The sequence below is a fragment of the Propithecus coquereli genome, unplaced genomic scaffold (assembly GCF_000956105.1).
Source record: "Propithecus coquereli isolate 6110/MARCELLA unplaced genomic scaffold, Pcoq_1.0 Scaffold166, whole genome shotgun sequence".
NCBI classification, from domain to species: Eukaryota; Metazoa; Chordata; class Mammalia; order Primates; family Indriidae; genus Propithecus; species Propithecus coquereli.
In genome coordinates this window covers 1,247,244-1,269,616 of record NW_012141191.1, presented here as the reverse complement: position 1 = coordinate 1,269,616, position 22,373 = coordinate 1,247,244, and the positions used below count along the sequence as shown (strand labels likewise).

General features: G+C 36.8%; 1 protein-coding gene across 1 annotated transcript in view; it reads left to right on the top strand.

Annotated features, from left to right (window-relative positions):
- Positions 1–130: 130 nt before the first annotated feature.
- The window catches only part of LOC105808049 (chromosome unknown open reading frame, human C9orf85), a 53,777-nt gene continuing 31,534 nt past the window's right edge, over positions 131–22,373 (top strand). The window contains exon 1 of the mRNA XM_012641604.1: positions 131–253. Within this exon, the coding sequence (XP_012497058.1) occupies positions 152–253 (102 nt within the window). The 5' untranslated portion in view covers positions 131–151. The remainder of the gene's footprint in view (positions 254–22,373) is intronic.

Genomic DNA, 22,373 nt, shown 5'->3' with positions numbered 1-22,373 from the left:
AGTCACGTGGGCTGGCCGGGGGCGGGGACGAACAGGCTGGATAAGTTCCTTCCGGGTCATTGACAAAAGCGGCAACATTTCGGGGTAATTTGTTGCTTTTCCTAGCGTATTTTTCCCTGCACCCGGCGCGGGGGGGGCTGTGGTTTTGGCTATGAGTTCCCAGAAAGGCAACGTGGCTCGTTCCAGGCCTCAGAAGCACCAGAATACGTTTAGCTTCAAAAATGACAAGTTTGATAAGAGTATTCAGACCAAGGTAGGAACTTGCCTGTTGCACTGTCTCTGACTTCAGGAAGGAATGATTCTTTGGAGGGGGAGAGAGGAAATGAGAGGAGCTGGCGAGGGCGAGTGTGGACCGCAGCCCAGAGTTAGTCTTGGCTGCAGTGCAACTCTCTAAAATGTTATTCCCACGCCCTTTCTTTGACCTGAATATGTTGTCTCCTCGTAAATATATTTGATGGTCAACACACTTCACAAAGAATGAACGGAACCCTCATCAAACCTAAGGTGCAAATGGGGAAACTGAGTCGTTGAACTCTCCCATCTGGATCACGTATTAGTAATAGGAAAACGAGCATTATGACACGAGTGTCTCTTTCAAATTTTATACCAAGTTTATGCAGCCACTGTCTTTTTTTGGGGGAAAACCCCAAGCCCATAGGTTTGTAGGGAAAGTGTGAATAATAAAGCGCTCTTAGCCTAAGTGTCCTCACCAACATAATGGGAATTTGTCTCTTTTGTAAGATTGTTTTGGAGATCAAATTATTTGGTTAATGTAAAAATGTTTTTTTGTTTGTTTCAAAATATTAAGGGAGTACAAATGTTTTAGGTTTCACTTTTGTAGTGTTTGAGTCCAGGCTATAGGTGTGCCCATCACCCAAATAGTGTTCATTGTACCCATTAGGTAGGTTTTGTCCCTGTCCTCCTCACCTCTCCTCCCTGGTTGATCTCCACTGAGTTTTACCTCCCTCTGTGCACATGTGTGCTCATCGGTTAGTTCCAATTTAATAGTGGGTATATGTGGTGTTTTTCCATTCTTAAAATGTTTGTTTTGCTATTTATAAGTCGTTTACTTCTTCAGCAGGATTTCTGTAAACTGCGGGAAGATTCAGAATTGTATGGCTAGCCAGAGGACTTGGGTTGTATACAACTACTAATTTTGCTGTGGATATCTCTCCCTGCCCCAATAGCTGTATGGAGAGGAGATAATTGAGGACAAGGGCATATTTGGGGGCTAGCATTACAGCGGATAAACTGAAGATCAAATTTACTAGGTGTGTGGCTTGAGTGAGTTATTTAATATTTAATTTCTTTGAGCCTTAGGTCTGGATCATAATAGGTATTCAACAAATGATTAATTTCCCAATATTAATGAAGAAAGCAAAATAGTCCGTTTAAGGTAACCTGTGGTCTGCTTTCTTTTCCTTTCTCTTTATTCACTTACTCTACAAATATTTAATAAGCACCTTCCATGTGCAAGACCTTATGCTTCTTGGTATCCTGTGTTCAAATAGTTGACTCTGCCTTCATGAAGCTTATGGTTTTCTGGATGATATGGACAATAAATAAACAGAGAGGTATAACTACAAATTGTGATAAATGTTGGTGAAGGGAAGACATAAGATTTTGGACATTTAATTCTGATTGTTTTCATAAAGCAGTTTTAGTAAGTATTTAATTACAGTATAGCTATTGCTAGACTTCTTATACTTGTATATTTCATTGTGCATTTTCTAGACCCCATCCCCATCTTTGTGCCTATTCTTTGCACTTGAAAGCTGTGTTATTCTGTGGCATCTAACAAAGGAGTGGTAAGAAATGCCTGGTTCTCTGTAACTCCCCTTAAAGGATGGTAGTAACTGTGGACTACTTGTACTTCATTATGTGGTAGGGGTTTTGCATGATAGTTTCCCTTTCTCCCCTGCCAAGCAGTTTGTTAGGACTTCATTGCAATTAGAAGTTGGATAATGACAGATTTTGGGGGGGAAGTTTATTTAGGTAAAGCACCCATTCTCAAAAGGACGCGGATGATAGCTGTCTTCGATTTTGGGGGGGAAGTTTATTTAGGTAAAGCACCCATTCTCAAAAGGACGCGGATGGTAGCTGTCTTCATGTACTTTAATGTATTCTACAAGAGGAGAGAAGCTTGTCTTGTGGCTTTCCAAATGGCCAAACTTGGACCAAGAGGGTCAAAGTAACAAAGATGAGTTTCAGCTCAATATGAGGGAATTGTCTAACAGTGAAGGAGGGCGCACTAGGATTTCGTTAACCTTCCCTTCACTGGGTTATTTAAAAGAGGTCCCTGTTGATCAGCAATGCCCTCCAATGACTTTAGGTTTTGGGAGAGATGAATGTGGGAATAGGTTTGAATCTTTTATAGTCATTTTGTAGTAAAATGTTGATTCTGTCAAAGCAGCCTTGTTTCCCTTACTGGAAAAGCAGTGATGTGTAATGAAAAGAACATTGGACTAAAAGAGTCATATTTTAGCCCTGGTTCTGTCGTTTTTCCTTTGTGATGTCAGGCAACTTACCTATAGCTTTCAATCTACCCTACTGGGTTAATGCTATCTTTTGTCTTACTTTCCTCTCAGGATTGCTGTAGGGATCATTACAAAAATAGTTTTAAAAAATAGGGATACAAATGTGAACTAAGAATAAAGGATGTGATAATATATGTGGACCTGCAGTTGATCAAAGCCTAAAAAAATTAATTAGGAAAGAAATTCATACTTGTTGAAGAATATTAAAACAATACAGAAGTGTATAAAGTACTGTATAAAAGTGAAAGTCGCCATTCCCAGTCCTAGTACTGTTCAAATGTGGTCATTGTTAACAGTTTGATGAATATGTTTCTAGATATCTATTTCTAGATACAGTGCATATGTAATAAAATACATTTTTTCCTTCTCATTCAGTAAAGTGAGTGTGTCAAAACATAGAGATTAAGCTAATTCTTTTTAATGGCTATATAATATAATGTAGAGTAATTTATTTAATTACTTTCCTGTTAGTAAACATTTGAGTTGTTTTCAGTTTTTCACGATGCCAAAAAGGCTGCCGTGAAATTCTTGTATTCACATATTTATTCCACAACTATTATCGGTACCAAACACTGTTAGATACTCGAGGTTAGGGTTGAGCAAAATATACAGTCACAGCCTTAACTGAAGCTTACAGTTTGGTGGGAGAGGTGACACGCATTAATCAAATAATATTTTCAGTATGTTAATAGCAATGGCAATAAGAGATATGGAAAAAAAAGTCTAGGAAGCCCTGTGAGTATCTGGCAGGAAGTCTTGATTAATTTTGAGTGTTAAGGAAGGCTCTCCTGAAATCTAAAGGATGGGTAGCATTTAACTGAATGAGTTGGGAAAGAGCATATATCATCCTCCTGAGGATGCTGCTTTTTTTGTGTGTATAGTCAGCATTGTTTTTACTGGCCTTTCTCAAAGTGTATTTCTTAGAGCCCCAGAGTCACATGATCTTCTTCATAGGATAGGAGTAAATTTCGTGGTCAAATCACTTTGGAAATGCTGTATACCAGATCTCACTTTTAGGAGGAGTCATAGTGTACATTGGCATAAAGCAGTGTTTTGCAGTTTAAAAAATTTTTTAACCAAAACTTGCTTGGCTATGGAACTTTTTGGTTTACATAATACCTATTGAACTAATTTATTGTGAAACAAACTCATTTTTGGAAACTGCTCTTCATCTTGATATGGAGATGGAAAAAGGAAGTCTGTGGCTATACTCTCTAAATAGTTTTGGAAATAATAATTTTATTAATACAAGTTGAGTATTCCTTATCCAAAATGCTTGGCACCAGAAATGTTTCAGATTTCAGATTTATTTAGATTTTGGAATATTTACATTATACCAGTTCAGCATCCCTAATCTGAAATGTTCCCATGAGCATTTCTTTTGAGCGTCATATTGGTGTTCAAAAAGTTTTGGATTTTGGATTAGGGATACTCAACCTGTTATAGCTAGGAGTTGGGTACTTACATGTGTTAGGCACTGTGTATACTTGATATAGGTGATTTAATTTGATCTTCATAATAACCATAAGATAGATGCTATAATTATTCCGTTTTACAGATTGGGAAATTAGGGCTTTAGAGGCGAATGATGTGCCCAAAGTTACATAACTGGCACGTGGCTGTTCATTGATTGGGTTAGGTCTATGTGAGGAGACCTTAAGGATGAGTAAATCAAAATCACATAACAACAATATGTGTGATTTTTTTTAAATACTGTATTTTCGTGTGTAATAGAAGCAATCTGACACCAGATTAGAGTCAGAACAGAGATGAATGAGCTTTATTACCACTGCTCCTAAACATTGCCTGTTTGAAATGTTCTAGCCAGAGTCTCTTGTCATGAGGTATGGTCACTCCAGAGAGTGTCATATGCCACAGATATGGGCCAGTTGAGGTGGGTCTCACGTCATCAGCCAGGTCTCTGTAGCAGAGGCTCTTTTTGCTCGCTTAATGTGAAAGCAGATACTACTTCAGTCTGGTCTCTCAGCTCTTGATTTAGGCAGAAAGCTGTCTTAAGTTTAAGGTTAGGTATGATTGCATTTATCCAGCAGAACAGGATTCTGTGTTTACAGGCACTTTTATTCACAGTAGCCAAAAATGGGGAAAACGCTAGAATATCAATCAACAGAAAAATATATAAGCAGATTGTGGCTGATGCATGCAATGGAATACTACTCCACAATTTAAAAAAACGATTGATTCAATAAAAAAATTGTTGATAACATGCAAAAATGTAGGTGAATCTCAAAAACATTATGTAGTGGGAAAGAAGTCAGATACTAACGAACATATTGTGTGACTTCATTGTAAAAATCAACACTGTGGTTGCTTTGGCCTGTGGTGGGAGGATTGGCTAGAAGGGGCACAAGGAAATTTTCTGGGGTGACGGAAGTGGTGAAGATCATGAGAGTGCAGACATTTATCCAAACTTGTTGAATTGTACATTTAAGGCCTGTCCATGACATTAATGTAAATTTTACCTCAATTAAAAATAAATACCAAAAAATAAAAAAATAAATACTACAGCAAAAGGACTGATTAACCACTCAGTGTTGTGAAGTTCTGTTTTTGTTTGTTTGCTTTTTGTTTTGGGAAAGTTGCTGGAACTCTACCTATATTGATCCTTTTTTAGAAGAAAACTATTTTATACTCCAGAAACAAAACAAAAACGGGTTGACATTCTAACAGATATTGAATATGTTAGTTAACCACAAGGCACAATAATTCTAATAATTGTCTTTTAATCTTTCCCTTTTTTCTTTTCTTTTTTTTGAGACACTTTGTTGCCCTGGGTAGAGTGCAGTCGCGTCAGCCTGGTTCACAGCAACCTCAAACTCTTGGGCTCCTGGGATCCTCTTGCCTCTGCCTATGGCGTAGCTGGGGCTACAGGTGTGCACCACCATGCCAGCCTAATTTTTTCTATTTTTAGTGGAGATGGCGTCTTGTTCTTGCCCAGGCTAGTCTTGAACTCCTGAGCTCAAGAGATTCTCCCGCCTTGGCCTCTCAAGGTGCTAAGATTACAAGCATTAGCCACTGCACCTGGCCTCTTTTCCCTTTTGGCAAGCCTTTATTTACAAACTCTAGTCATGATACTTGAGCATATTTCTCTCTATAAGAGGAATACAGATGATTGTTACAAAGGTTATTTTATGTGTGAGTTACCACAGTGTGGATACTGATTTTTTTCCCAGTTCCACTCCAGGATAAAGTCAAAATCCTACTTTAGTTAGACACTTAAAATGAATGAATAAACTTTGCTGTTGCAAAACCTCACTGTACTTTTTGTAAGGCTCATTTCATCCAGGTAGCTTAGAATCAAATGTTACAGGATCTTTACCCTATCTCCCCCAGCCCAGAGATGCTAAGCTTTAGGGAATAGTCCCAGATTGGTTTATGTAATCCCTGTTGTGAGTAATTTAAGTGTGAATGATGAAGTCCCAGTCAAGGGAGTAAATATTATTTCTCAGTCAGTGGGTGTCACTAAATAAAGGGTTGCCATTAAGTGGGTAGCCACTGAGCACAGCAGTTGGCCAGATATAGAATCTACTGAAGTTTCAATGTGACCATTTCTGGCATTCTAGATAGAGATCATTCTAGTGTTATAGAGATAACTCCCTTTGATCTTTTTCCAAATTGGGAAATGTTCTTTGATATGTTTCTCAGTGCTGTCTATTAAATGGCTTTATGTTAAATGTATCCCTCACCCCCTGCCATTGATTTGTTTTAAATTCAACATATTCTTTCAGAAGACAAGGTGACTTAATTTATGGTCTGCTGGGCATTATGATATACATAAGAATGTTATACCTAATAAAAGTCGTAGTGCTGGTGAAGCTCTTTACTTTTACGTTGTGCCCTTTTCAGTGTTTGTTTTTTTTTTTTTTTTTTGAGACAGAGTCTCACTCTGTTGCCCAGGCTAGAGTGCCTTGGCATCAGCCTAGCTCACAGCAACCTCAAACTCCTGGGCTCAAGCTATTATAGCTTCTGCCACAGCCTCCCAAGTAGCTGGGACTACAGGCATGCATCACCATGCCCGGCTAATTTTTTCTGTATATTTTTAGTTGTCTGGCTAATTTCTTTCTATTTTTTATTTTTTTTTTAGTAGAGACGGGGGTCTCGCTCTTGCTCAGGCTGATCTCAAACTCTTGACCTCTAGCGATCCTCCCACCTCAGCCTCCCATAGTGCTAGGATTACAGGCGTGAGCCACTACACCCAGCCCCTTTTCCGTGTTTTGAAATATTATATTCTATCTTATTACTTACCTTTTATTTTCTCTCCTTCCTTTTACACAAAATAATTTTATCCATGCTTGGGGATATTCCATATACTCAGATTCCCAAGTTGCTTCCACTTGGAGCCAATAAAGCAATTATGCGTATTTCTTAATGTTGAGGTCTGCTATGATATCATTGTTTTTCTGCATTCATCATACATTTTAGACATTTTGTTTTATGTATAGTGAATGACAACTGAAATTAATTTATCTTGATTTGATCTATTGTGTTAGGGAGTAGTACTATATTGTTGGATTAATTATGAAATTTTATAATCATATTGTCAACATTTGTTTCTACATATAGTTAAATACTGCACTTTTAAGTTTTTTTTTTTTTTTTTTTTAGACAGAGTCTCACTGTGTTGCCTGGGCTAGGGTGCTGTGGCGTTAGCCTAGCTCACAGCAACCTCAAACTCCTGGGCTCAAGCGATCCTCCTGCCTCAGCCTCCCGAGTAGCTGGGACTACAGGCATGCATCACCATGCCTGGCTAATTTTTTGTATATATTTTTAGTTGTCCAATTAATTTCTTTCTAATTTTAGTAGAGACGGGGTCTCGCTCTTGCTCAGGCTGGTTTCGAACTCCTGAGCTCAAACAATCCGCCCACCTCGGCCTCCCAGAGAGCTAGGATTACAGGCGTGAGCCACCGCGCCTGGCCAATACTGCACTTTTAGAAACAAAATAATCTCAGAATTCTTTGGGTAAATCCATTCACTGATAGAATGTCATAATTTATATGAATTCTCCCCTAAACGGGCCGTTTTCCTTTTAGAGAAACACAGTAGTAGGGAGTGACACAGTTGGACAAAGAACTTGGGGTTGAGAGGTACAGGCAGTGGCATTTGCTATTTTAAGCCGTAGGACTCTCCACACCTGCAGAAGTGTTATTGTGAGGTCACAGGCAAGTGTACAGTGAATCCTCCTTGTCCTCAAAACACCCCTGCTGCCAGCTCACTTCATTCTCAATTGTTGTTGCCCATTTTCTCACCATTGACTTTTGTGAAAGGAAGAAATGAAATCAGAAGGAAATAAAGAAATAGCTAAAGTGCCTAAGATTCCTTTCTTAGATTTTCTTTATCACTCCAGGCCAAGCAGCACTTAAATGTATTGAATAAATTAGATAAACATTCCTTTTCTGAACTTGTCTGGTGTGTGCAACTCACTGTCCGTGAAGGTAATTACCATTAGGATTCTTTAGTTGCTAACTTAAGCAGAAAGGGAATTTATTGGAAAGATACTGAGCTACTCTCATGAAGCTTATAAAGGGCATTTGTTTACTTGTTTTGGTTGATTATTTTAGTGTCCAAGATTCCCAGGTCAGCCATCATTAGTGTGAAATCTTATTCCCATTTGCTTTGTAAGTATCCTCACCTGATGCAGTTTCTAACCTTTCAAAGCCCCCTCCCTTCACACTTCCACTTTGCCTTCTGGAATTTGTAGTCTCTTGTCATTACATAGAGATACAGTGTTGAAAATTTTTTTTCTTTCACTTTCTTGCCCTGACTATTCCTGGAAATACTGCTTCCCTGTAATCCTCTTAAGTGATGATGTATTTTTACCCCACATCTTCACCTCCCTCCCCCACGTAGAACCCTTTCTTCCATTGCTCCATTAATCCATTTCTCCTCACTGAAAAACTCCTCTGAAATATATGCTGTCAGACTATTATACTTTCTAGATCTGTACTAACCTCCTCATTATTAGTACCTGGCTCATTGCCTTTCCACCGTTCCTTTCATAAATTTAGTAATTGCTGGGTACACATGGATAATCCATCCAACATCTAACCTCTCTGTTTTTAGGCCTCCCACTCCTGCAGTCTGCTCTGTGGTCAAACCCTAAATTTTCTCATTGCCAGTAACTTATTCTACTTATAAACTTAAAAAAGCAAAACAAAACAAAAAAACTGACCACCATCTACTTATCTAGTTTTCTTATCTCTCAAGTTTTTTAACTCCATTGGGTGCTCCTGTCCACTAACCTTGCTACTTCTCACTGTGCCTCATTCATGTCCTTGTTTTGCTCCCTGTCTAACGTGGAGTCCAGGTTCCATCAATATAACTGCTCTTTTGTGTTATACCTCAGCTACCTTGTCTTTCTTTCCCTCTGTGGTACTCACCTGACAGAATCCTAATCCTCCTTAGATATCCAGCTTTCTATTATTCCACCACCACATGTATCAGACTACCTCATCTGTACCCATATATTCTACCTTAAAATTACGATAGATGAAATGCTTGTCCCTCCCTAAAGCTAGCCCCTCCTCTTGCACCCTGGAGCTCATCCTCTCTTGCCTACCTAAGGACTTGAAGGCATAAGGCTCCTTAGCTGTCCGTGTTCTCTTGCATTATCAATCTTTCCTTCTCTAATGGGTTACTACAATTTTCTAAAAATCCCACATAGAACCTATGTTCTTTTCTAGCTTCCATCCTATTTCTTTCTTCCTCTTTGTAGAAAAGCCTCTGGTTCTCCACTTCTTTACCTCTCATTATTTCCATCCCTATCCAGATAATTTTTGTACCCACCATTCTGCTAAAACTACTCTAGTGAAGGTCATTGATCTCTATGCTGTGAATTCCTTGGTTAATAATGCTCAGTGGTTTTGGGTGATAACGATGTGTCAATGTCGGCTCATAGGTAGTAACAAATGTACCACTGGTGGAGGATGTTGATAATGGGGGAGGATCTGCATGTGTTGGGGCTGGGAGTATATGAGAAACTCTGTACTTGCCTCACAATTTTGCTGTGAACCTAAAACTTCTCTAAAAAATAAAGTCCATTAGAAAAAGAATGCTCAGTCCTTATCTTACTCAATTTACTCAGCAGCATTTGCCTCTCAAACACTGTCTTGAAATAATTTCTTCATTCAGCTGAGTCCATGGCTTTAAATACCATCTTTATGTTTATGACTCCCAGATCTCAAGCTCCAGCTGAAACTCTTCTGAACTGCAGTGGTATATTTAACTACCCACTTGACCTCTGTTCTTGGATTTCTAAAAGGCATCTCAAGCATAACATGGCAAAGAAAGAATTCTTACTTTTTTCCACTGAACCCTTTTCCTCCTGCAGTGTCCTCTAACTCCATAAATGACTCCACCACTTACCCAGTTCCTCAAGCCAAAAATATAAGAATTATCTTGACTCTTGGCCTTTTCTCATATTCCATGTTTCAGTTCATCAGCAAAAGTGAACTGTTACATTATTTTAATTTTCATAGCCTTCTCATTACTTTCTGACATATTGTTTATTTGTTTTATTTAGAGCTCACCTTAGAATATAATATCCATAAAGGCAAGAATTTTTTTTGTATCCTCAATACCCAGACTAGGGGTTGGTACATAGGAAGTATTCAGTAAGTAGTTGGTGACTGAATAAACCAAATATTTATAACAGTGTATTAAATGCTGAGACAAGAGTAGTACCATAGTAATTCAGAAATAAAGGGAGAGAAAAAGAATAACTGGTAAAGTGTTATGCCCAAAGAGATAGTAGAGCCTGGGGTTGAGGAGTCAAGGAGAAGTAGGGGAAGTTGAATGAAATCAGATAGAATGGGTGCATGAGTTTGTAGGTTGTGGGTCAGGAAGTTGAATAAATTTAATGTGAAAACAAAACAAACCAGAAATGATCAGGTAAAATTGTTATGCTTGGGCAATCTTTTGAAAATGGGATTTCTTTCTAATTCATCTTTGAGGGAAAAATTCCTGACACATTGAAGTTTCCTCAATAAAGTTTGAGTGAATGAATAAAAATAGTTAAAGGACAAGGATAAGAGTCTGTGAAGTTTTTTTTCAATGATTATTCCAAAACAAGATTATAAACAGGTGTTTATGCTTATTGCCAAAGTGAATCTATTACATTAAGTGGTGGCAAAAGCATAAGAATGAAAGCCTGTCTTATGTAATAGGATCTCTAGGTAAAAGACTGTAGTTGACTAAGACCTTCTTACCAAAAAGGATAGCTGAATGGATTGATCTTAGGCTGTGAGTTAAAAATTCCAGCACCATCAATTTAGGCCATCATTCTTGTAAGTAGACGTGTATTATAGTTGGTTTATTTGTTTTTATTTGAAGAATAAAAACATTTTGAGTGTATTTATTGGGTAGAGAAAAATTCCTGTTTTTGTTAGAGTTCAGATGCGAATTTTTGGATTTTTTTGGCCAAAAGAATCAAGCTGTTATTCAAGATAGTGTCTATCATGGTAACATGGTGTAGTAAAAGATCTTGATTTTGGAGTCAAAAAATTTAGGTCAAATTCTCTTGTATTTACTGAGTGTGTGATCTTGGCCAAATTATTAATAATTAATCTCTCAGGGTCTAGGTGGGTTTAGTTGTATTGTCAGGATTAAGTAAAGTTTATGAAAATGCTCACATGGTACCTGACACAGTGTTCAGCATTTTATAAATGTTAGTCCATTCCTTCATCTTCTTAGATGTTTGTCATGCTCACATGCTATTCCCTGAGCTATGCCTTTCCTGGTTAATCCTGTCTGGAATGTCTCTCTCCTTCCCTATGGTATTTATTGCCCTCACCATGCATATGGTACATGTCATATTAGTGATTAGAGTACATGTCTGGCCTCTTTCTGTTTCTCACACACATACACAAATACTATTCATATCTCAGAGACAAGGACTCAAGCATTTTTAAACTAGTCATGGTATATAATATGTACCCAGTAGCAGCAATTCTATGAGATGGCATGAAAGAATGGAAATCAAGGAGTTCTTATTGACATTGTACATTTGATTACTGATCTGTGTTAATTCACTTGGCTTTATTGAGCACCTAGCCCCTATTATGTACCAAGCACTGACAAAACATAAGTGTGATATGAAGTCTTCATTCAGGAATCTCAATCTAATAACTAATTTTAAAAGTGGAAGAAAGGTAAACATGGAGCATTTTCATTTAATAAAGTTGTTGGCGTATAACAGACATACAGAAATGTGTATTGATCATAACACAGTTCAGTGAATTTTCACACAGTGAACAAAACTGTATAACCATCACCCAGATCAAGAGAATGTCACCGACTTCTCCTAGTCAATACTGTTTCTTTTTGTCAAGTGTAACATTATCCTGAGAAATGTGAAATATTTTAAAATAACCTTTAAGTCACAGCTTTTGGGGACAGATAAAGGTACCCAGATGGCCTGTCTTTTCAGAAATGGCATAAGTGGATGTAAGAAAGCACCCTGACATATCATCTTAACTATTTAAATATACAATACAATTTCAGATAATCCTTCTTTGGGCCAAAAGAAATCAGTGTGATTTGATTTTTCTGACAGTGATTAATTTGGTCCCTGTAGGATTTTTGGCTTCTAAAAATACCAGGAGTGAACTTGGACTTTCCCATAGCTTTGGAGCTGATTATCTCAACCTCAATCCTAATTCTTTTCTAAAATATCTGCTTATTCGTGAGGCTAAATGACATTTTTAGAACTTTATGGTGAACATTGTCTTTGATATTTCACCAGGTTTACTTCTAGTTGGAATAGCTGGGATTACATTCTAAAGTAAATATAATTATTCACGTTATCCTTTTGGAACTAAATTGTATGAAAGGTTTTTTGTTTTGGTTATTTTTGTTTTTTCGGAGTGGTATGTCAAATGAGGTATTTCTTATAGGTGATGGAGCTATGTATGTATAATAATTTTCAAGTGATGGCCCATCAGCAGTATAATTCTATTATAACTTGATATTAATCAAACAGTTTTGAAGGTCATTTGATATTATAGACCTTTCACAACAACATGAATATGAAATACCAAGCTAAGCTAAATACTTTGTTGTTCTGTGAAGCTTTATATATTATAAAATGCTCAGCCCTCTCCTATCAGATGGCTGACCTGTTTGTTTTAAAATTACTCATGTTCCTGAAGTCATCAATTTGAGTAATATATTTGACATAATAGTGTATACTTATACATGCGAATGTTCAGTATACCATCATTAACCTTTATCATAAGACACTATAGTAATATGATGTCATGTTTCCTGTAAACTTGAGTGACATAATAATGCTGGATGTAGTTTTTAATGAAGTTAGAATAGTCATAGGGGATAAGTTGTCATTTATAATCTATATAAAAGAATATTATGGTTACTTTTACATTTGCAGTGCTGTTGCTTGAATTGAAACTCATTATTGTTGAAACATGGGCAGTTCTTTGACCCTTGTATGATGATTCGAAGGACAGCTGTTTCTTAGTATGTTTCAACAAAAAATTACTGGCTTAATATGGTAGTTCATTCTAATTTTAAGGGTTCTCTGGGAACACATTTATAAAGGCCTTCAGTCAAATTTTACTAAGTTTTCTAAGCCAAAATAGCTAACTGAAAACAGCACTTATCTTCCTTTTCCCCCCAAATGTCAGTGAAAAGATAGAAGAAAAAAATACTCAAAAAAACCCCATGATATTAAAAAGCTGAAGAAGGTGCTGTCAGCAGAAAAAAGCATTAAGGAGAGCAGCACAAAGACGGGCCCCTTCTCTGAAGGGAGATAGTGAACTCCCTTGTCTACTCAGACTCTTATCTTGGGAGAAATAGAAGGGGTAGAATTCTGAAAAACCGAACATATACCTAAAGGGGACTGTTTTAACCCAGCCAGTGGCTTCTGACAAAGGCCCAGTCATTTATAAGAAATGAGCAAGCTGCTTCCTTATATATCTGAATGTGGAGACCCTTGTAAACACATACATTGAGTGGTTAAACAAAAATGAAAGTAATATGTTGTATCTTTATAAGAAAAGGAAATTTAAGTTATAAAGTAGCTAGGATTAAACTGATACAACTAAACTATATATGAATCTGTGATACAATATGGGTGGAAGTCAAGATTTCTTCAGCAAAACTCTAGAATAATGTCAAGATAAAGTCAGAACAACTCTTTAAAAGCGGGGAAATGCCAAGAAAGAATGAGCAGTATACCTGATCACTTTTGGTCTTGGAGCTTAACAAAGGAGCTGTGCTTCAAAGTAACATGCTTTCTGTATATACTAAAACAAAAGCTATTATAGGTGCTATTAATTTTTACTCTATCAACCAGAGCCAGGGATTATATAATTAATATCTGAATTCACTTCCAGGGCAATAGTGATTCCTAGTTCTGCTTTAGTGACCCATTCTATATCTAATGCTGATTAATCTCTGCCAGTGTTGTCCAATAGGCATTTGTGTGATGATGTAAATATTCCATATCAGTGTTATCCAGTATAGTAACCAATAGCCACATGTATCTATTGAGCACTAGAAATGTGACCAATACAACTGAGGAATTGAATTTTAATTTTATTTAATTTTTATTCAATTTAAATAGCCACATGGGGATAGTGGCTACCATACTGTACAGTACAGATCTAAGCCCTCATTTATAAAATATAAGCAGACTACTAAGCAACACTAAACTTTTTAAGAAAACCAAAACCATGAATTGCATGACTGGAAACTTTTCTTCTCACATCAAGAGAGGTAATATAAGACACAGAGGAGAACTTTTAAAAAGTGTAATTGAATCCTTAACCAATCCTAAATTGTATCCTTAGTGATTCAAAAAGCTTTGAAAATCCATAAAACAAGCATAGAGTGCTGTTAAAAAAAAAAAGAGTCCTGTGACCTTTTTAAAAACTGCCACTGTAGCTGCAGAAATGTAAAGTAAACATCTTAATAGGATGGCTGCATGGGACAAGGCTAAAGACTAAATTAGTGATTTGGGAGATCAAGCCAATGGATTTGTCTAAAACCTAGTCTAAAAGACCAAAGTGAAAAAATTGTGAAATGGAATTTGGGATATGGAGGATCAGCCTAAGAAAACCAGCCTGTCTAAAGGAAATTCAGAAGGCAAAGAACATGAGGAGAAATGATAAAAAGTAAAGAAAAAAACCAGAATTTCCCGCAAAGTTTAAGGAAATCTTAGGCCTTTAGGTGGAAGTGTTCTGACAAGTGCTTTACCAGGAATATTGTAGAAAAAAGATGTTACCCAGACATATTATGGTGATAGTGTTGAACTCCGATCATAGAAATTCCTACCGGCTTGCAGAGAGAAAAAGTTTACCTATAAAACAATCATAATCTTATAGGCATCGTATGTCTCATCTGTCACTTATAAAAAACAGGGCAAAGTGTACAAAGTACTGTACAGGAATATTTTGAATTTAGAGTTCTTTATAGAGCTAAAGTATGGCTTGGATATCAGGGCAAAAAGAATCCTCCAGACTAAAAGTTTGTTTAAAAAAAATGTATATACTTAGGGCCATACTCCAGAATATAAGAAGACATGTGATAAAAGAAACATTAATGAACCAAGAATCTAGTAAAACTGAGTTAACTGTAAATAATAATTTATTTAAATGATTTAATGATTAAATATGACTGTGAATTTAATGTTGTTATATAGAATTATAAAATAGAAGAGGTAGATCTTTTGAAAGAGAAAAAAATCTAGAACCATAGTTCTAGATTTCAACTAAACCTGGGACTTAAAAATAAATGGAAGCTAAAGATAATTGTCTTCTTTGGGGGGTGGTGCAGAAGCCATAGTGAAGAAAAATCAGTATTGCCATCAAAATTTTAAAGTTCGGATGCCTATTGTGTGCTTGATATTGTTTGCATTGCTGCTAGGCAATGTAAAGATGAAAATAAGACCTCGTTCTAGCCTTCATGGTGTTGATAGTCTAGCTGGGGAGATAAGACCACTGTACAAGAAACAGTAGTGAGCAAACTAATGATTTTACTAAGTCCTTCTTATAATAAAAAGCTTATGATTAAAAATAACTGAATTAAAGGGTTGAAGTGAATTTCTATTTCAGTTAGTAAAAAGTTGACCTGCAGTATTATTTATATAACCTAGCATTAAAACATAGAATTTCTCCTGTCTGTAAAAGCAGTCATCTGAATCACCTTATTCTCTGTCCTTTATCATGGTCACTTGCATTTCAGGAAAGGCCGAAACACAGTGGCCTGTGGGAATATCTGCACAGGCTGTCAATTAGCCCTGGATCTGTGGTGACTCCCCTTCAACTCAAATCCTTTCAAAGCAACTCAAATCCTTTCAAAGGCTCAGTTCAAAGAAACCAGCAAGTTAATTTCTTATTTTTAAACAACATTTTAACTCTAAAAATATATCAAAAAAATATATCAAATACATCACTTGCTCTTCAGATTTACTTCGTGCCCATTACTTTTGTCTCTCCAACTAGACTTTAAGCACCATGAAGAAGGGACTGTAAATCATAAATCTTCTGAATCTTTGAGTTGCCTAGCATAGTGCTAAGTACATATTAGCTCATACTTTTTTGAATTGTTCCTATAGACAACAAAGAGATGGTCATGATACATGCTGTGCTTAAGTCAAACCTGTGACACATTGTATAGTTTGGTATGTTGGAAGGAGGCCTGAACTTGGAGTTAGGGCAACACCAGGAGCAGAGATTCCTTTGACTCCTCGTGTGGCTACTGAGTCACTCTTTATATAACTTTGGTGAGTTATGTTAACTCTCTATAAGTTAGAATAACAATAACAATGCTACTTTCTTCCTTCCAGACAGGGATGATTTGAGAATAAAGTGGAAAAAAAAGGATAGGACAAATTAAAATTTTAGAAAAACTGTAGAAGTAAAATGTAAGCAGTGTTCTGTTATAGGTGATTTGCGTTCTTTGTTGAGAATATGTCTTAATTTTATCTCTTAGCTTTTTATATTCTTGTTATCAAAAACATCTTTGTGCTCTTTCTCTTTTGTAAGAATGAGAAAAATGCTCTCAATTGAAGTTAGGTAAGTCACATGTGAATATGAAACTTTAAGCTAAACAAATCATGGCACAAACCTAATTTTTTCCTAATGTGACTTGACTCCTGATAATGTAAATAGATTATTCTTATGACCTATTAATAAGACCAGAGCAAAGCAACAATCTTTGAAGAAGGTAACTAGCATCAAGGTGGTAATTATCCTCTTAAATCTGCCCCCAAGTAATTGACTTACAATGTAGATTTATTTTAAAAGGCAAAGTCATTTGATTTGTCGACATTACCTATTACTATGTTTGAAAGACTTAAATTCATAAATCAGTAAAACATGTTATTAGGAGGAAATATCATTCTTCTTTTTTGTTTAATACATGCTAAACAATAGTCGATCAGTAGTTTGTCTCTTTTAAGATCACTAACTTGGGGCATACCATACCGGTTGGACAAGATCTCCAATTGTGACTAACTTTTAATGAGTGCTTATAAAAACATGTATGTTGCCTCATGACACTACACAATTGTGCTTGAGTGGAGCCTTTTGCATTCCAGTTGAATTGTACATAGGTCGGCCCATATTGCTCACCATTTAGTTACCCTTCATTGTTTAGATCTCAGGGTATTGAGAATCTGTGAACAATGTGATAGAAAAGTAAATCCTCCTCTCTAGGAACATTCTGTAGCAAAGATACTGTTTTCTTCTCTAAATGAATTTTTCCAACTTTGGAATTTTGTTTTGTGACTATACAAATAATGTATAATACCATAAGGTTACCTCAGGAACAAGCCAGCAGGTTTGACCCTTTGCACAGCAGTTAATATATCCATGCTAAAATAAGTCAAAACACTACATCAATTGAAATGTATGCTCTGCAAAATTGTGTGTGTGTTTTCTTTTAATATTTAGAAGATCTGGAAAGCTATAGGAGAACACTTTGTACTTGCAACTTAATAGCGTGCCCTAAACTTAAAGGCATCTTTTTATGGGTTCTGTTTCTGCTGTTCCTGATTAATTTTGTGACCTCGAGCAAATCTCTTACTTCTCTGAGCCTCGGGTTTCTCATCTTCAAAATGAGGATAATTATGCTTACTCCTAGCCACAGGAATGTAGTAAAAATAGCAGGGAGCATTTTTATAAAGGATTAGACATGTGGTTTATAGATTTATGGTAGCAGTCTTTTGTATAAAAATTATATAGTTTCCTATTATTTTTATAATGAAAACCAAAAAGAATTATTTATGATAAACTGTAAATAAATAACTCTTCCCTAAGAATGCTTTTGTCTAGACACCTGACCAAAGTACAGCCAGGTCCCGTGCACATCACTTGAAGTCTTCAATCACTCGAAGACTTGAGTGCGCAAAAGAACATTGACCAGAAACGTGAGCAATGAAGCAGGGAGCTAAATGGTAAGGATAGTAGAATATCTCTTGAGAAAATAGAAACGCATGAATATAGCTGTATTTCCTTTAATTTTGGTATAGATATCTCTTTTGGAAGATAATATATCAAGATCTCTCTTCCCTGTCCTTTTCCAAAATACTCGTTACTCTCCTGTTAATTAAGATATACTATTTTCTGTATATGATCATGAGGGTATGGATATGTGAACAGTACAGATAGAAACAAAGATTGAAAATCACTGATCTAGAAATAACCCACATTTCCTAGCGTGTTCCTAATTTTAGATTCCCTAAGTAATTGAGATTTGGTCTGACATTTGAACTTAAAACTAAGGCAGGGTTAGGACAAAAAGAAGAGTGAAGAAGAAGGAATAGTTTTCCAGCCTTTGGTGTGTTTAGATTTGGCTTAAATTTCAGGAATAGAAATAAAGGGCCAGAAACTACTGATACAAATTCTATTTTTTTTCTGACCATGAGAAACTCAGTCCAGAAAATAGTTTGTGTACAATACAGTACTAGTGTCAAACTGTGTCTGAATTAAGGGACTTTAGGCATACAGAGTGCAAATCTGGGAAAAATTACATTTGGGGGTGATACCTTCTGATATACCATTTCGGAAAAGCTTCTTAAATTATAGCTCTTCTGGATTCCTGATTTATGCCTCTAATGTATCTTTTCCTGTCAGTTCAGAGATGATTCTGGAGACTTTCAGATATTTGATGTGTTACTCTAGCATGCAAACAGTCTAGTCCGTAAACATTGTATGTTTCAAAGAGTTCTTTAGGCCGGGCGCGGTGGCTCACGCCTGTAATCCTAGCACTCTGGGAGGCCGAGGCGGGCGGATTGCTTGAGCTCAGGAGTTCGAGACCAGCCTGAGCAAGAGCGAGACCCTGTCTCTACTAAAAATAGAAAGAAATGATCTGGACAACTAAAAATATATAGAAAAAAAATTAGCCGGGCATGGTGGCGCATGCCTGTAGTCCCAGCTACTCGGGAGGCTGAGGCAGGAGGATCACTTGAGCCCAGGAGTTTGAGATTGCTGTGAGCTAGGCTAACGCCACGGCACTCACTCTAGCCAGGGCAATAGAGTGAGACTCTGTCTCAAAAAAAAAAAAAAAAAGAGTTCTTTAAGTCACTTTTTGGAGATCAAAATTCATCTTCCCAAAGAATTGATGCTCTCAATGGTGAAACTAAAAGTCAGTCTGAGATTTAGTTTTTAAAAGAGGTAGTATGGAATAGTGGGGCAAAATATAATATTTGAAGTCAGAGGCCATTAAATTGAACTCTGATTGTAGTACTTGGTAGGTGTATAATCTTAGGCAGATTTTTAAACCTGTCTGGATTTGTTTCTTTGTCTATAAAATGGGAATAATAATATTTATAACTCAAGGTAGTTGTAAAGAAATTATGTAATTAATTGTAAAAATTAATTTTTAAGCAGAAGGTACTTTATACTTCTCAATTGTTCATTTTTGTTTTTCACCTACACTAACCAGTGTTATTTCCACTATAACAATCATAACTTTCTTCCTAAAGAAAAGTAGTATTTTATTTAATAGTAGTATTCCCAGTAACAGAGGTAAGGTAGGGAACGTGTTCTTCTAGAAATGTCATCTTGCTTTAGCTGCCTAGGGCAATGGTCTAAAACTTTGGTGTGCTTAAGAATCATCTGGAAAGCTTGTTTAAAATGCAGAATCCCAGGTGCCAGACATTCTCAATCAGTATATCTTGGGGTTGGGTCCAGGAATCAGCATTCTTAACAAGCCTCACAGGTGATTCTGATGTGCATAGTCCTCAAATCACACATGAAACTACTCTGGTAATTTCCTTCCCCTATATTTGATACTCAGATCTAATGCTCTAGTCTCTATAAGTAGCTTTCCAAGGATCACACTTTCTCTGTTTGTACATTTGGGTCTACCTTGGGAAGGGGAGCAGGGAAGGCAGGGATTGTTATCATAGAAGCTCACCCTGTCTGAGCTCTTTCTTGGCATTTATCATATTGTGCTCTAGAGCACTCCCCATCCATTAATCACAGGTTGTCAAAGTGTAGTCTGTGTAACAGAAACTCCTGAGTTACAGTATCACAATCTCAGGGAGTGGGGCCTGGAAATCTGATTTTTAGTTTTCTCTCCTGTTGGGTCTTATGTACAGTGGAGTTTGAGAACTGGCTTAAAAGTTGCTCTTCCATAGAGTCTTGACTTTTGCCCCAACTCTATAATAGTCTTTTTTCCCTCTAACCATTTACTGAATCTAGATCATTTCTTCATCTTTATAGTGTCCCATGTATGTGCCCATCTTTCTATCTTTACTGCTGCAGCCAAATTTACTGTTTTAGTGTATCATTCCTAGATTACTACAGCAACCTCCTAACTGGTCTCCATACTTCCCTCTAGTCTTGTCTTGAATTACTGCTTAGGACTGTATCCAGTCAGTTATCTTCCCTGCTTAAGAGTCTAAATTCTTTCGCTTGGACACAAGTTCTCTTATAAGTTAGCTCATCTAACTATTGTCTTCACACCCTGTTTTTCAGCCCTTCCTAATGGCTTCACTTTTCCAAAAGGGTCTACTTTGTCATGCTTCCATTAGGCCTTCCTCATGGCACTTGGACTTTGTCAGGTAGAGGATGATCCCAAAGCGTCCTTTGTTTATCTCTGTTATGGTATTAATAGTTTCCACACTGCTGTACTTGTCTCTTTATTTGCCTTCTTACTAGCTCAAGGGCAAGGACTTTACCTCTTTTTTTATTAAGACCTGTATCCCTGCGTATCTAATACATGCCTAGCCAGCAGTAGGTGTTCTATACATCTTCTATATTGAATGTAGAGTGTGATGAGAAGTATCACAAAGGACTTGAAGGGTTGCTTGGAAAGCAAAGCTGGCATTTGAGTGAAGAATTAAACTTCATGACACAAATATGGGGGGAAAGGAGGTGCACTGTAGGCAGAACAAATGAATGGAGCAAAGACTTAGGAGGAGGCAGAGTCCACTACTACCAGACTTGTTTATTTGGGAGTGCTTAGGTGCACAGGGAAGAAAAACAGGTGATAGGACCAGAAAGCAAAGTAGGGATCAAACTGTGGAGAGCACTGAATATCAATCTAGGTAATGACTTAAGGAATATAAGTTTTCGACCAGAAGAGGTATACCAACATAAGCCTGTTAAATGACAACTGTTCAATAGAGGATTCTGGGATGGTGGCAGAGTAGAAAGCACTAGAAATTTGTCTCTCACCTAGACAACAATTGTACCAGCAGAATCTGTCAGATGTAACTATTTTGGTAGTCTGGAATCTATCGAAGACTTGAAAATTCCGAGGGAAGGTTTAAATGATAGATTTTCATCAATTTTAGCACTTAGCTCAGTAACAGTGACCCAGCCCCACCCTCTAGCCCCATAGTAGGCAGCTAGGCACTCAATCCTGGAGCAGGTTGTACTCAGCTTGTGGTCATCAGGGTGGGCAAAAGGACCCTATCCTCAAAATATCAGGTTCTGTGATCTGTGGCCATACCACCCTGAATGCTCCAGATCTTGTCTGATTGTTTAATACTTACTTTTATGGTGAACCCAAGGAATACCTTCCCATCATATTTTAGCCAAAACAGCTGGCTGTATGCCTCCCTTGCAGCAAGCACTACGATGAATGTGATCGTCAATGTGAAAGCTTAGAATACTGCAAAGGGTAAGCTAACTGAATCTCTCGAAAGTATTTTCCACTGGTCAAATGGTAAACTTTTGTCAGTATTATTTATAGTTACTTGCAGTTCTGTGAGGCTCAAGCAGTCATACACCTCGCTTGCCTTGGCAAGTCTATTTTTGTGACATGGGAGCATGGATATACTATACATTAAAAGCACTTATTTATAACAAGTTTAATCTCCCCAAAGCAATGCCAATTAAGTTTCACTAACTGTGTCATCAACTTGTCCTAGTACCTCAGTGTTCATTCCTATTGCCTGCATATCTTCTTAAAAGAAATAGCTGTCATTTATGCCATTTTGTTTAGCATTGAGTGTACATTGCTGAATAAGTATAGGAGTTTTATGTTTACCATGTGAGTCCTGCAACACTAAAGATATTTTGAATATCAATCATGATGGCAATTTCTGTATAAAAGAGCCTTAAATATAACATTGGTTAGAGATCAAACTCCCCACCCTCACAAAAATAGCCATGTTGCAATAAAAATTGTGGCATATTAAAAAATACATATTTTCTAGTATTCGTAACACACACTCTCGAATTGAGGAGAGAATTAAAAATCTTCATACTAGAGTTTGGTTCAAACTTTTAAAGTTGCAATATGTTTATCAAATGTTTAGTTGTTAGAATGCTTCAGAAATATTTGTTGAAATACAGGACCAACTTATTTTAATTTCCTTCAAAGTAATTGAGTAAAATATATTTT